The sequence below is a fragment of the Silurus aristotelis genome, assembly GCF_946808225.1.
Source record: "Silurus aristotelis genome assembly, chromosome: 21".
Classification (NCBI taxonomy): Eukaryota; Metazoa; Chordata; class Actinopteri; order Siluriformes; family Siluridae; genus Silurus; species Silurus aristotelis.
The window spans coordinates 4,823,262-4,838,169 of NC_139594.1; the positions used below are offsets into that span (position 1 = coordinate 4,823,262).

At 40.3% G+C, this 14,908-nt stretch overlaps 2 protein-coding genes across 2 annotated transcripts in view; one reads left to right on the top strand and one right to left on the bottom strand.

Annotated features, from left to right (window-relative positions):
- The window catches only part of LOC310716615 (hemicentin-2), a gene marked incomplete at its 3' end in the record, with an annotated part of 325,208 nt that overhangs the window by 29,594 nt on the left and 280,706 nt on the right, over positions 1 to 14,908 (bottom strand). The window lies entirely within an intron of this gene.
- olfm2a (olfactomedin 2a) overlaps positions 10,704 to 14,908 on the top strand; it is a 64,099-nt gene continuing 59,894 nt past the window's right edge. Inside the window, exon 1 of the mRNA XM_083524520.1 lies at positions 10,704 to 11,231. Coding sequence (XP_083380646.1) covers positions 11,088 to 11,231 — 144 coding nt within the window. The 5' untranslated portion in view covers positions 10,704 to 11,087. The remainder of the gene's footprint in view (positions 11,232 to 14,908) is intronic.

Sequence of the window (14,908 nt, forward strand, 5' to 3'; positions counted from 1 at the left end):
TGGTGTTTTTTGTGTGGCTATATGTCAGCGTTTGGCAGACTGCTGTGTTATCAGAGGAATAAATGCGTTTTGATGTGCTGTTCTTGGGAAATAATTGACTTGAGGGTTGAAACAATAAGTCCACGCGTAAGCCGGGCAACATCACACTCCCCTGCCTCTGATTCATTTGTTTTCCTGGAACTGCACACCTTCTTACAAGTGTTTTCCTTCTCACATACCATATCACACACAGCTATGCAGAATTCCCTGCAGCTGCTTTGTCGGTGTGACGGCGGCTGAACTGCATCGTGGGCGAGCTGTACTGTGCTTACATCTGGAACATTGAGTAGCAGCTGTGTGCTGAGAGGACTGTTTTTATCGAGAGCAGCAGTCTGCAAAAATCACTGGCTAAGTGCTGGAGTTAAAAGATAGCAGGTTGTGTGTGTGTGTGTGTGTGTATATGTGTATAAGAGAGAAAGCACGAAACATTCATTGTACTTTATATCTTGAGTGCTACGTTTGCTAACGATGAATGCAAAGCTCTCGGGGTGACTCTCTGAGTCAAGCTAGCTCCCGTTCTTTGCTAGTTTTGATTCTTGCTAGCTTTTTTTTGTCAGCTAGGTTAGCACTAGCAATCTCCACAACAGATTGGCCTGGGTTTACTCACACATTAAATGACTAATAATAATAAAAATAAAAACAAGTGTAACTTTTTTAAAATTTGAAAACGGTTTATTTGCAACACAAACATGCATCATGCATTCTGACAACATTCTATTAGCCACACATTGAAGAGGCTCCGGCATTATTGGCACCTTTCAAGAGAGTAAGTCGGAACTAGATAAGGAAGTGGTAGCAAACTGGAAAAGATGTTGGACTTCTGCTCGGAAGGCCATTGGTTAAAATCCTACCACCTCCTGACAGCCACTAATGGGAACTTAACTCGCAATTGCTCAACAGTATAACTGTCTATACAGTTTCTCTGGATAAGGGCATTTGACATACGTATGTGTAATAAATTCCGCAATTTTTCGTTACAAGGCTTTTGATTCGGTACACGTGTATTGAATGCAATCCTTTTTAAGTGCGGAACATAGTTAAAATCTGCGTTTCCTCAGGAACGTATAAAGTGGCGGACCGCAAGTTCGTTTATTTTCCGCCTCACATTTTTTATAATTATTTTTTAATTTGAAAACGTACACAACAATGCCCGGGGTATCAAAAAAGAAACTACAGTTAGTGCATTGTCACTGTGGCTACTCACTCCGTACTGGAAATGCGATGTGTTTTGCGCATGCATGAAATCGCTAAAGAATCAATAGCACCAGCGTTAGTCGCTAACCAGGAAGTGGCTAGCAGCTAACGCTAGCACTATGAATACAAGGTTCAAGATTTTTTAGATTATATGCAGGATACAACATGCAGCCACTTCCTGGTTAACGACTAACGCAGGCACTATTGATTCTTTAGTGTTTTATGTCCAGCTTCAAGAATTTCTCTTAAAAGGAGAAAATCCTGACAATTCTGAAGTGAATTGTCGAAGTGAATGAATGAAGGATGGAAGGAATGAAGACATTTGTTAAAGAAATAAATAGAACAGTGAAGTAGATCATATCTTTAGAAAATTAACTATGAAATGTAAAACACACACACACACACACACACACACACACACACACACTTACATACGTATGTGTATTACCCAAATGGGGTCTAACAAATGTAAACTATTTAATACATTTTCTTCCATTTTTATATAATCTATAATATATTATATAATATTTATTTGATCAATTAAATTTGTGGCAATTTAATTGATTACTCGATTCGATCAATATAATAAGTGTTTTGCATAAATTGGATTTATTCTATTTGTATAACATATTATAAAATAATATATTATTGATCCAAAATGTATAAAATATATTTAAAATGATTTTTAATATGTAAACTGTTCAAATGTTGACCTCTAATAGTAATAATAATAATAATAATAATAATAATAATAATAATAATAAAGTGTATTATTAAAAGATTTCTTCCCCCATAACCATACCGAAATTGAATCAAACTGTGACTTAAAAACCGATATATATTTATGTACTGAATTGTACATTTTATGTACCTTTACACCGCTACTACACCGGCCCGGGTTCGATCCCCGGTCAGGGAACCAACCTCAGCCTTTAGGGTTGCACAAGCCTTAGTGCCGGTCCCAAGCCCGGATAAATGGGGAGGGTTGCGTTAGGAAGGAAATCCAGCGTAAAAACATGTGCCAAATCAAACATGCGGATGGTCCGCTGTTCCGACCCCTAACGGGAGAAGCCGCAAGAAAGTTTATTACCGCAGGTTTAAAATATAGAGGTTTTTTTTGGTTGTGGGTGTCTGCTGTGGGGGTCTGCTGTGGGGGTCTGCTGGATGCTAGAAATATAAGAGAAATAAATAAATAGATATATAGATAAATGCTGTTCTATCAGCTCCTTGCAAAATCAGTCTTTAAATATACCCCCGATTCTCTCATCCCGAATGCACGATTATTGATTGATCCAAGTCTCTTTCACAAAATTTTTTATTTATTTATTTATTTTTGTTTTGGAATAACGTCTATTACAAAGACAAAAAATAGTCACATTCAAATCTAAACAACTGAATGATTCCTTGATTCTGAATTTCCACATCGAATGCCATCACAAGGGGGTATTTATTTTTTTAGATTTTTTTTCTGTAAGCCCCGACTTTCCTCGATTTAATCCCCCTTTTTTTTTTTCCCCTAGATCTTCATGTTCAATTTCTTCAGGTGAATTTAACGTTTTTCATATATCATTAAATAGGGCGCAAGCCGCATATTTCCGGGCCAGAAATATGCAAATAAAAGAAAAGCAAAACAAAACCAGACCAAGTACATTTTAAAGTCTAAACCTTTGTTTATGAAATAATAATGTGAGTATGACAGGGGCAGAGACATGTTTTCAAATGCACTGCAACTTTAACTGTACAACCTACAATATAAATCAGGAATGTCTTAACTGCACCCTAATCAATCATTCAATCAATCAGTTAATTCCATGAATCTGCTTTAGCATGCTTAGATGACTGGGTAACAGAAAGGGTGTTTATTGTGTGGCTGGCTTAAAGCACAGCCATGTTTGTTTGTTTGTTTGTTTGTTTGTTTTGGAACGGTGTTACTCTTTGCTGCCACCCGGAGGTCGTGGTGTGCGATGCGCCCTCAGGTCGACTGAAGTTCATCCAATAGGAACTGATTAAAAATGCCTTTTCAAGCTAAAGCCCTGCAGGCTCATAACAGCACAGAATGTTTAATCGATGTTTATGATGAAGTGGAATAAGCGCTCGCTAAAGCACAACGTTTGAATAGATGTGTGCTGGTGCAGTTTTCGGCCTAAAAGTCCACTTGGATTGGCGTGTGTGTGTGTGTGTGTGTGTGTGTGTTCTGATGGAATGAGCAAATTATTAAATGAAGAAGTGACGGCTGTGGCCTGAAATAGCAGAGCGAAAGGCCTGCAGGGTGTGTGTGTGTGTGTGTGTGTGTGTGTGTGTGTGTGTGTGTGTGTGTGTGTCTGCCATTTTGCCAGGGCTACAGCTCACACCGCCCGAGCCGAGCTGAGCGCAGTGGAGCACACAGCCGTGGAGCTGCATACAGATGTGACTAGAACACACCCACCATGTAACTCCTCCATTCACCATCCAACAAACACACACACACACACACACACACACACACACACACACACACACACACACACACACACACACACACAGGCACACACCACTGGTTAATAAAGTATAGACAGCTATAATGACACCCTGTTCACTCAGAACTGGGGCAATTATTTTCACGAATGCCGATTTGATTCTGAAAGCTAATCATGATTGCACACTGTACCATTTTCTCCAACGGAGGGGCGGGGGGGGGGGGGGGGTGGTAAATGAGGGCCTGTGTGGATTTGTGGCATACGAGTGCCCTCTGGTGGCCAGAAACCAAACTGCTGCTTTGTATCGTGTAAACTCATTACTTTTAACAGCCTTGTGAAAAGAAATTCAACAGAAACGAGGACAAGTTTTATTGGCGTTTCATGAGATATTATAAAAATAAATGTTGTGTTTTTTTGCGGTAAAAAATTCAATGATCGTTAAATTGTTTATGCGGGAATGGAGGATAGAGAAACCGTGCCAAATACACTGAAATCTATCTATCGTTCTATCTCATCAAAAGTATATGGACACCTGAACATAAGATTGGTAATGTATGTGCTTCATGAACGTCCCACATTTAGTCTGTGCATTTATAATTCCCTCCACTCTTCTGGGAAGATGTTTCACTAGATTTTTCTGTGTGTTTGTTTAGATTTGTGAGAGATTCATTCAGCCACAAGGGTGTATTGGAAGGTACAGATGATGCTGGTGATGTAGGTGAGGTGAGGAGTTCTGAGGTGCGGTCATTGTGAAAAGTTAATCCCAAAGGTGTTCAATATGATAATAAGATAACATATGGTTGAAAAAGTCAGTCCATCCATCCATCCATCCATCCATCCATCCATCCATCCATCCATCCATCCATCCATCTATCCACTTACCGTAATTTCCGGACTATTAAACGCACCCAAATATAAGCCGCACCCTCTAAATTTGACAAAGATGTTTATTTTGAACATAAATACGCCGCACCTGTCTATAAGCCGTGTCTACACTGAATCTAATGAACTTTACACAGGCTTTAATAAAAGACAGTGTCTGTTACACGGCTTGTATCTAAACAGTAGCCTACCAAGAAAGTCATTGTTCACCGTCTTCCTCCTTCCTTTCACAACTATTTCTCTCAGGAGTTTATCTTTTGGAATCGTCGTGTGTTTAAAAATCACCATCGGTGAAGCTTTTCTCCCGATGCCGTGCAGCTCAGAACACAGGTGAAGTGTGTTTTCATGCCCGGTTGTTTTCAGCGTGACGAATGATTCGCTTTTCCTGTAGACAGTCCGAGTGAGCGGCAGGTCAAACGTCAGAGGAACATCATCCATATTTATGATGTGGTGCGGCCCGATTCAGTGGGAGCGCATCTGATTTAATATAAAGAGTTTCATTGGTTCACCTGAAGCCGTTCGGCAATTTCATTGGTCTAATGTTATGGGGTTCAGTTTTTTGGCTTGAAGTTTATGAAACCGGGAAAAACCCAGAAAAAATCCATAAATTAGCCGCTTTATTGTTTAAGCCACGGGGTTTAAAGAGTGGAAAAAAAGTAGCGGCTTATAGTCCGGAAAATACGGTATATAAGTTGTTGCAGCTTAGACTAAATCATCTGAGAGAAAATGGACATAAACGCAACCGATCAAACTTATAAGAAATCATTGAAAGAAATTGCAACGAGTTGTTTCTTTTAACAGAAGTAGGTGTGCTGTTATATTGTGTACAAATGTGCCTCTTAACTGCAAAGACAAACTCTATTCACACCAGTTCTTTGTGAGTAGGTTTGGACACCATTATTGCAAATATAATTTAAAATTATAAAGAGAGAGAGAGAAGGAGTGTGTGTGGGGGTTTTTTTGTGTGTGTAACCAGCAAACCACTGTTTGAGCCACTTAAATTCTAAGTGTAAACCACCAGCAGCATGTTCTCTACAGGTTCCTCCATCCTCTGGAGCCATGGCATCCAGCCTGCATGTACACATGATACATTACTAAGAGAGAATGAGAGAGAAAAAAGAGAGTAAAGAAAGAGCTAGAAAAGCAGAAGATTTTAGGTAATGTCTGATCTGTGCTGTACAAGTGTGCAGTTTTCAATGAGAGATATTTACAGCTCAGAAAAGAAAAAGCTTGGTGTGATGTTATGATGCTCGCATTGCTCTAATGCTTTCAGAAACCCTGTTTGCTGCCAAGCAACAGTTGCTGGGACAAAACGTAATCAGGACCTGTGCTGAGCGCAGTACTGCATTCTTACCAGAGGATGGCAGTGCCACTCCATACCACTGAAAACGATTTCCAAACCAAAACGCCTCACTGATGCCCTCTCTGAAGCCCTGTTTCTTTGAAAGAAAAAAAAAATCCAAAGTCATGTACAGAATGTTTTTTTTCTCCTGTCTGGTCCTTCGGGACCGGAGTATTGTAAGAGTGGCTGTCTAGCAGTTGTCGCTTTTGATTTTGATCTTGATTGCAGAAGGTTTGTCCCTGCAAAGTGCGTCTCACTCGTTCACGAGTCCAATCATAAAGCAGAGTGAAACATCGTTTACCACTCGACAGAAATAATGACGGGCAAAACACAAAGCCCTTTATTTCAATCTTTTAAAAATCGCTGAGATTCTGTTCAGGCATTGATTACCAATTCACTATTGTGCGTTACAGGATCGTGTCAAGAGGCGAATGTTAATGTGGCAATCTGCTCATTATAGGAGCACAAATGCCTAAAAAAAACCAAGGTAATTATATTTACCAAGTTGCTGAACTTTCTTTCTTTAAGAACTTATAAAAGACAAGTTCCAGAAGAAACCAGAATGATTTCAGTTAACGCTCTACACCAAACGCTTAACACCTAATACTAATACTCTACACTTTATACACCTAACACTGTACATCAAATACTAATACTCTACACCTAACACTCAACACCTAATACTAATACTCTACACCTAACACTCAACACATAATACTAATACTCTACACCTAACACTCAACACTCAATACTAATACTCTACACCTAATACTAATACTCTACACCTAACACTCAACACCTAATACTAATACTAATCCTCTACACCTAATACTAATCCTTCACACCCAACACCTAATACTAATCATCTACACCTGATACTCAACACCTAATACTAATCCTCTACACCTAATACTCAACACCTAATACTAATCCTCTACACCTAATACTAATCCTCTACACCTAATACTAATCCTCTACACCTAATATTTAACACCTAATACTAATCCTTAACACCTAACACTCAACACCTATTACTAATCCTCTACACCTAATACTGTACACTTAACGCTTTACATCAAATACTATTAGCCTAAACCCAACGTTCTACACCTAATGCTACTCAGTATTCTCAATTCCATACTATTTGGTTTAAACACTTCAGCTGAAGTTCTTCAGTGAAACTCAACAATTGTTTTATAGTAAAATATGGTTATGGGTTGTTACTATAACTGTTTTCTCCTCTTACTCTTAACATTCACTCGATGTCCCTGATTAAACAACAAAACATTAGCATTGATGAAACAATCCACAACTCAGGATGACATCATGTCATTTATACAAAAAAGATACGAAAGGAAACTCATTCACTTGGTGTACATTAATGTGGAATAAACAGTGTAACAGTGATTTTTTTAATGAAGAAAGAAAGTGAATGTTTTCTGTTAGTCTGTTATTCTGATTGGTAAAAGTGCTCCTGCACTGAAAAGCTGAAGCTGTGCTAATAATCAGAAAGCCCAGTTGATTAAACGAGTGGAAACAGGTGCGGGTTGGGGGAAGACACGGCTTATCAGCTCTGAACAAAATGTTCAATGTTTTTGCCTACAACATTTACTTTTTCACAGTGTTAATGTTTACTGTTTTTTAAAGCATGGTTAATGCGTTATGGTATTTTATTTTCACTTTCACGTCATAAAATACGAATCATTGGACATTCATTTGTTTGATCCTGAACACACCCCAGGGTCTCCTTGGACATGGAATGTTAGCATTGTCAGTTTCAGGAAACGCCACAGAGCTCAGGAGCTGGAACAATTAAGCAGTGAAGCTGCAACACATCGGTTCATTGGCTCGTCCTAATTTGCGTGGACTCGAACGTTAATTGTGTTATGGTGTTGCAACTAACACTGCATCATACTAATATGATTTTCTACAGAGATATAAAGGCAGATTAAGTTAAAGTAATTTAATATTTCAGGACTAATAGAATACAGAGGCAGCGAGTTCAAACCTTCTAATTACAGAACAAACACGTTTCCACCACAACATTCTACTGCTAAAAATGTACTCTTTAGCTGATACTTGTCACATGTTTCTTCATGTTGAATTCATATGCCTTATTAAACTGTGTGCAAAAAATTCCAAATCGTTACCACAAAGTTAGAAACACAATATTATTGGATGTCTTTGGATGCCGTAACAACACAACAATTTTCCCTTCGCTTGAACTAGGAGACCCGAACCTGTTCGAGCAGGACAATGCCACTGTGCACAGAGGCAGCTCCATGAAGATCTCCTGCTCTAGAACTCTGACCTTAACACTATTGAACAACGTTGGGATGAATGTTTCTGACTGCACCCCAGGTCTCCTCACCTCACCTACATCACTACCTGACTTTACTAACACACTTGTGGCTGAAGGAATCTCTCACAAATCTGCACAAGGACACTTCATCATCTCAGAATAGTGGAGGTTATTATAACAGCAAATAGGGACTATTTGTGGAATGAGATGTTCAAAAATACTTACCAGTTTTATGGTCAGGTGTCTATAAATGCCTGCTTAATATGCCTGCGTACATAGGCCCAAAGCAAAGCCTATCGCTAGCTGCCCCAAGCCTATGACTTGATCTACACTATGATTTAGAGTATCTTGTCTGGTTTCCAGTGCCAATGATTGAGCTAGTATTTATGAATAATAATAAAAAAAATGCTAATGACTCAGTCAATTGTGAATCCATTTCAATTCCCTAACTAATTCAACTCATTAACATCGTCTGGTGCAACATTGATTTTGGAATCACTTAAGCGTAATGATTGACAGCCCCGCCCATGTGGTTGATCCTTTTCTTGATAAATTGTTGACTTCTCGATTGAAAATCAGTGCATTCATATAACATCCCTGTAATAACTGTCATCTTTATTAGAAAGACATCCACAAGAAAAAAGAGTAATTAGCATTAGCTGCCTAGTAATGACAAAGCAGGGCTGTTTGGTTTGTGAGGTTTACAGCTACATTGTTAGCTGTTAGTATATATAAAACTTCTAGTTGGTTATTAGTTGGTCTTTGTAGGTTAGTAGCTTATTATTAAAAGTTACTCTCTTGCTTTTACTAGTTGTTTCCCAAGTCAAGTCTTAGTTTTATCAGTTAATACAAGTTAGTGACTTTTTTGTTTCTTGCTAGTAAAAGTTAGCATTGTGTCATGAATAGATATATACAATACTATGAAGTGTTTATCTGATCATTATTAACTTTTATGAACTATTACAGTAATCCCCTGTTTATCGCGGTGGTTACGTTCCAAATCCTCCCGCGATAAACGGAATTCCATGATAAATGGACACCACCCCAAAAATACTATTTTAGGTATACAGCACTGTACTGTATTGACCGCGGTAAAGCGGGGGATTACTGTATTTCGAGTCATCAGCTTGTAACTATTAGAACAGATTTGTTAGTTGTTAGCTAATTACTTCGTTGCTTTTTAATGCTGTCGTGCAACGTGAATGCGTACGGTTGCTTATGGCATATGCAAAGAATTTAGCAAACAACACAAACAAAACAAGAGTGAGATACGAGAAACGGGATCAGAAACCATGAAATGTGGAACAAATCTGACTCGGTATTTTGAACATTTTTCGCAAAAACGAAACAGAGAAAAAAGAAAATTTCAACTCAAACTAACAAACACAAAATCTGGGAACAGCCGTGAATGGAAACATGCAAGGACCAATGACGAGACGGGGGTGGAGACCTTATGTGGATAAAAACGCAAACACGTGACAATGGAAACAAATACTCGTGAAATATACAGACATGAAACAATACAAAAAGCACATGGCAACAAGAAATACAGTGCAGAAGTCCTAAACTAAACTGTGGGATTTATTTATTTTATTTTATATTTAGAATAATTTAACTGTTGGGATAAATCGGTCAGTTATACTTAAACAAGCTAATAGCTATTACCCCCTCAATCCCCCAGGAACGCCTCCATGATTACACGATTGCTTGTAAAACCTAAAACATTTTTTTTATACACATCATCCGATATAGTGAATAAAATGAGTGCTTCACCCAGGTATGGTATATATACGGGTGTTTGATGTGTCACGCTCGGGTTCTGAAGCACGTCTGAAGTCACTTGTGTGAGCGTGACAGCCTGTTTCCTGTGAGAGCGTGACCCAGAGTGTGTGAGTGTGTGACTCAGATCAGGTTAGTCAGAAAGGGAAGGAGAGGGCAGGATGCCCTACGCCGGACTCCTGCACTGCACCGCTTTTCCATATTACGGAATAATTATGGACTTGTCAGGCCGAGTGTATGATTGATGAAGTGTCCATATGTAGAGGTGCGCACACACACACATCTTCTTCATTAATACACCATGAGCTATTTATCTACTCTCTCTGCTTTTATCCTGCACTCTTGCAAACTCCACCCCCCCAACACACACACACACACACACACACACACAAACACACACACACACACACACACACGATCCTCATGATGATCTTAATATAGCAGTAGCCTTAATCCCATGCAATGCAGCTGGGAGTGAACCTTAACCAGGCTTAAAACAGGACTAATTGTTGCAGAAGATCCGAGAGGCGAAGCTTCCCGCTGTTCATTTGCTTAGTGAGAGAGAAAAAAAACCTCAGATCGAGATGAGTATAGGATGTGCGCGTGAAGTGAAGCGGCTGGAGAGGCGAAGAAAGAGCGAGGGTGGGAGGGTGGGGATGAGAGCGAGAGCGTGAGATAGGAAGGCAGCCAATGCGCAGCTCTGCATCTTGAGTGAAAGAGAGAGAGAGAGAGAGAGAGAGAGAGAGAGAGAGAGAGAGAGAGAGAGAGAGAGAGAGAAAGGGTGGAGGAGTGAGAGAGAAAGCGTGTGTGTGTGTGTGTGTGTGTGTGTGTGTGTGTGTGTGTATGTGTGTGAGGCACTGGCATTCACTCTTAGACATCAGGAGCCGGTGGACTGAAGGAGTGCGATGGCTCTGGATCCTGCGTTCACCACTGTATTTGTTCATCCAGCCTGTTGTTAAGTGTGCAAGTGGATCGTACGCAAGCCTCTAAACACTTGTGTGTTAGAGAGAGGGTGAGAGTGTGTGGGCCCCCTGGCGAGGGGCTCAGCAGGTTGGGCTGGGGGGGGCGCTAAGGCCAGGTGGCTGTGAGCACCATGAGCGTGCCACTGCTGAAGATCGGAGCGGTGCTCAGCACCATGGCGATGGTCACTAACTGGATGTCTCAGACGCTGCCGTCGCTCGTGGGGCTCAACGGCACCACCGTGTCCCGCGCCGGAACCTCGGAGAGGATCGTCAGCGTGCGTAATCCTATTTTAACACACATACACACACACACACACACGCACACACACACACACACACACACGCACTTTATACACCTCATGTCCATCTGTTGAGCTTAATAGTGTGTAAGACTGATGAGATGTGTGTGTGTGTGTGTGTGTGTGTGTGTGTGCGTGTGTGCGTGTAGTATATTAGGGATTATAAGACACGTGAAATTCTGTGATAGATTTTTAAGTTTTGAGGCCAGGGTTGGATAGATGAAGATCGTCATGGCTGATTCTCTCTCAGTAGATATGATGGAGGGTGAACAGATACCACAGATCTCTGGAGAGCCGAGAGGAGATCCCTTCGCTTTGTTAGTAAAGATGTGTCATCTAAGCTTGTGCTTTTTTTTTTTTGGTATTTTTCCCTGACATGATGAAAGAAGATCGATGTGGTTCTTTCAACTCTCGAATTTATTCTTTTTCTAAAATGTAAACAAAAAAAAAAAAAAGTTTAAGACTTTACTCCTGGATTTGTGCAAAACGCATGTTTTAATAAGTGGTCTTGAAACGTGAACCCAAAATTGCTAGCCACTGTTGGCGAAACCCTGGGCGATCCTGCTACACGTAGCATTTAGGGGCGTGGCTTATTTATGCTCTTTGTAGTAGCAAGAAATGCAGAAAAAAAGGAAGTAAAAATGCTAATGGATAATTAAAAACGAAAACTTGTCAGGCTCTGAATTTATGTTTTAAGGGTCGATAGACTTAATTCAAGTTAAGTGTCAGGCTAAATCTGTATCCCGCTAGTCATCTGGTATTAGCAACTAATTGCCTGAAGTTGCAGGTTACAGGGATGTGCTACAGAAACTTAACACAACACTACCACTTCATGGCTTTAGGTTGTATATCTTTTTTTTCATCTGTTCTGAACAATTACATCATTAATTAAGCTTTTTTAATGTTAAATCATGCGAGAGAGAGAGAGAGAGAGAGAGAGAGAGTGAGAGAGAGAGAGAGAGAGAGAGAGAGAGAGAGAGAGAGAGAGAATAATGATTTTGCAGCAGAATTTTATTCATTTAATTTTTTAAGTATATTTGAAAGAAGAATCATTGAACCTAAAAAATAAAAATGCACCCACACCCCTTCCCTGTTTCTATTCATCTCTGCATTTATTTGTAGCCTCAATATAGTGCCTTTAAAGAAAGGTGGGGGGGAATGAAAGAGTTGAGCCCTAGGGTTGCTCAGGCTGACTGGCATCGCCTGCTCAGCCTCAATCAAATTAAAGAAAGAGGCTGCAGTGGCTGAAATGTAAGCAAATTCTCAGAGAGCTCAGAATATCTTAAAAGGTTCTTAAGTGGATCCTGGCTGCAATCTTACCAACACAAAGTGCACAAGTGTGTAGCAGTGTGTGTATGTGTGAGAGAGAGAGAGAGAGAGAGAGAGAGAGAGAGAGAGAGAGATACTCATATACACACACTCATACACACAGTATGAAGTCAATGTAAGGGAGGTGAGTGCCTTTGACATTTCCAGGATCATTAAAGGTGAGTCATAGTGCTTGGTGTCTATAGAGTGAAGAGTACTTTCTCTGAACATCTGCCCTTCTCTAAATGCCCCCAGCTCTTAGGCAGAGCAGCTGGACGGTTGGGTAGGAAATTGACTATTAATCTATGACTTCATCACAGTCCATTTCCCATTCGCATTTGTCTGGAAGAGATATAAAGGAGTACTATTTTTTAATGTTATCGCAGACTACTGTAAGATAGAGCCATGGAAGAGGACAAGTTCTGGACATAAACAAGAAATCCGAACAAACTCAAACTGAAATCTTGAATCAGGGTATGTTGAGATGTTTGTGTAGCATTTATAGGAGGCGTCTCCACTTCTAGCATTTAGTGACAGCTGTTGTTTTATATTAATATTAGTTATAAGAGAAAATCTTCTTTCTGATTTGTGATGCGCATATATGATTTGGCACATGTTTTACACTGGATGTCCTTCCCAACACAACTGGACCCATTTATTCTGGCTTGGGACCGGCACTAAGAGTGCACTGGCTTGTGCACCCCTAATGGCTGGGTTCTAGAAAGTACTACAGCCAGTTGTTTGCCAATAGGGCAGATTGTTGTAAGAGATAAGATCAAACACTTCACTATGTACTTTTAGGTGGAGTGACTTTCAGGATACTCCACTGTGAGCTGTTCTGCAGCACATGTGTACTGTTTTTAATTTCTTAAAAGCATGAGACGTGTGATAATGCGATAGGTGGCAATTTTGTTTAAGTGCATGAGCTTTGCTGATAACACAAAAATTTTGTGTGGATTTTGTTTTATCTATCCATACCTCTTTCCATTTTTCCATCCATCCCTTTATCCAAACTTCCACCCACCATCCATCTCTACATCTATCCATCCATCCATCCATCCCTCTATCCACAAATCCCTCCATCCCTCCATTCGCTCACCCAGTCAATCATCTATTCATCCATCCGTCCATTGATCCATGCTGATATTGACCCACCCATCCATCCATCCAAACTTCCACCCACCATCCATCTCTACATCTAGCATCCATCCATCCACCCATCCATCCATCTATCCGTACATCCATCCATCCCTCCCTCTATCCACAAGTCCCTCCATCCCTCATCCATGCTTCTATTGACCTATCCATGCATCCCTCCATTCGCTCACCCAGTCAATCATCTACTCATCCATCCATCCATTGATCCATGCTGATATTGACCCACCCATACATCCATCCAAACTTCCACCCACCATCCATCTCTACATCTAGCCATCTATCCATCCATCCATCCATCCCTCCCTCTATCCACAAGTCCCTCCATTCCTCATCCATGCTTCTATTGACCTATCCATGCATCCCTCCATTCGCTCACCCAGTCAATCATCTACTCATACATCCATCCATTGATCCATGCTGATATTGACCCACCCATCCATCCATCCATCCATCCATCCATCCATCCATCCATCCAAACTTCCACCCACCATCCATCTCTACATGTAGCCATCTATTCATCGATCCATCAATCCATCCATCCATCCATCCATCCATCCATCCATCCATCCCTCTATCCACAAGTCTCTCCAACCCTCATCCATGCTTCTAATGACCTATCCGTTCATCCCTCCATTCGCTCACCCAGTCAATAATCTATTCATCCAGCCATCTATTGATCCATGCCTATATCGACCCATCCATCCATCCATCCATCCATCCATCCATCCATCCATCCATCCATCCATCCATCCATCCATCCATTAATTTTCCTTCACTTCTCTGAGTATGGGTTGCAGGGGCAGCAGTCTCATACATTTATCTCCATAACCATTTGCTTCAGCTCCTCCACCCATGATTTTTTACATGATAAGCAAATTATGAATAATAAACCATGTAATAAAGCAGCAAATCGAAAATATTAGCTCAAACTAATTTCCCAGACACCTTCTTCAGGAAACTTCAATTCCACTTTCACAACTCAGGTTCCTTCTGCTGTGTATCTGGATAAACTTAAGTACATTAAATGAAATTAAATGCGTTGGGGGCAGGGTTTATGACTGAAGCGAGATGAAAAGTGGGTGGTACATCAGATTTACTTAAATGGTTTCTAGTGACTACACACGTAAAGCATAACACACTAGAAAATTCTTCCGTCTAAAAATAGTTCCGTTTCTGAATAGGATAAA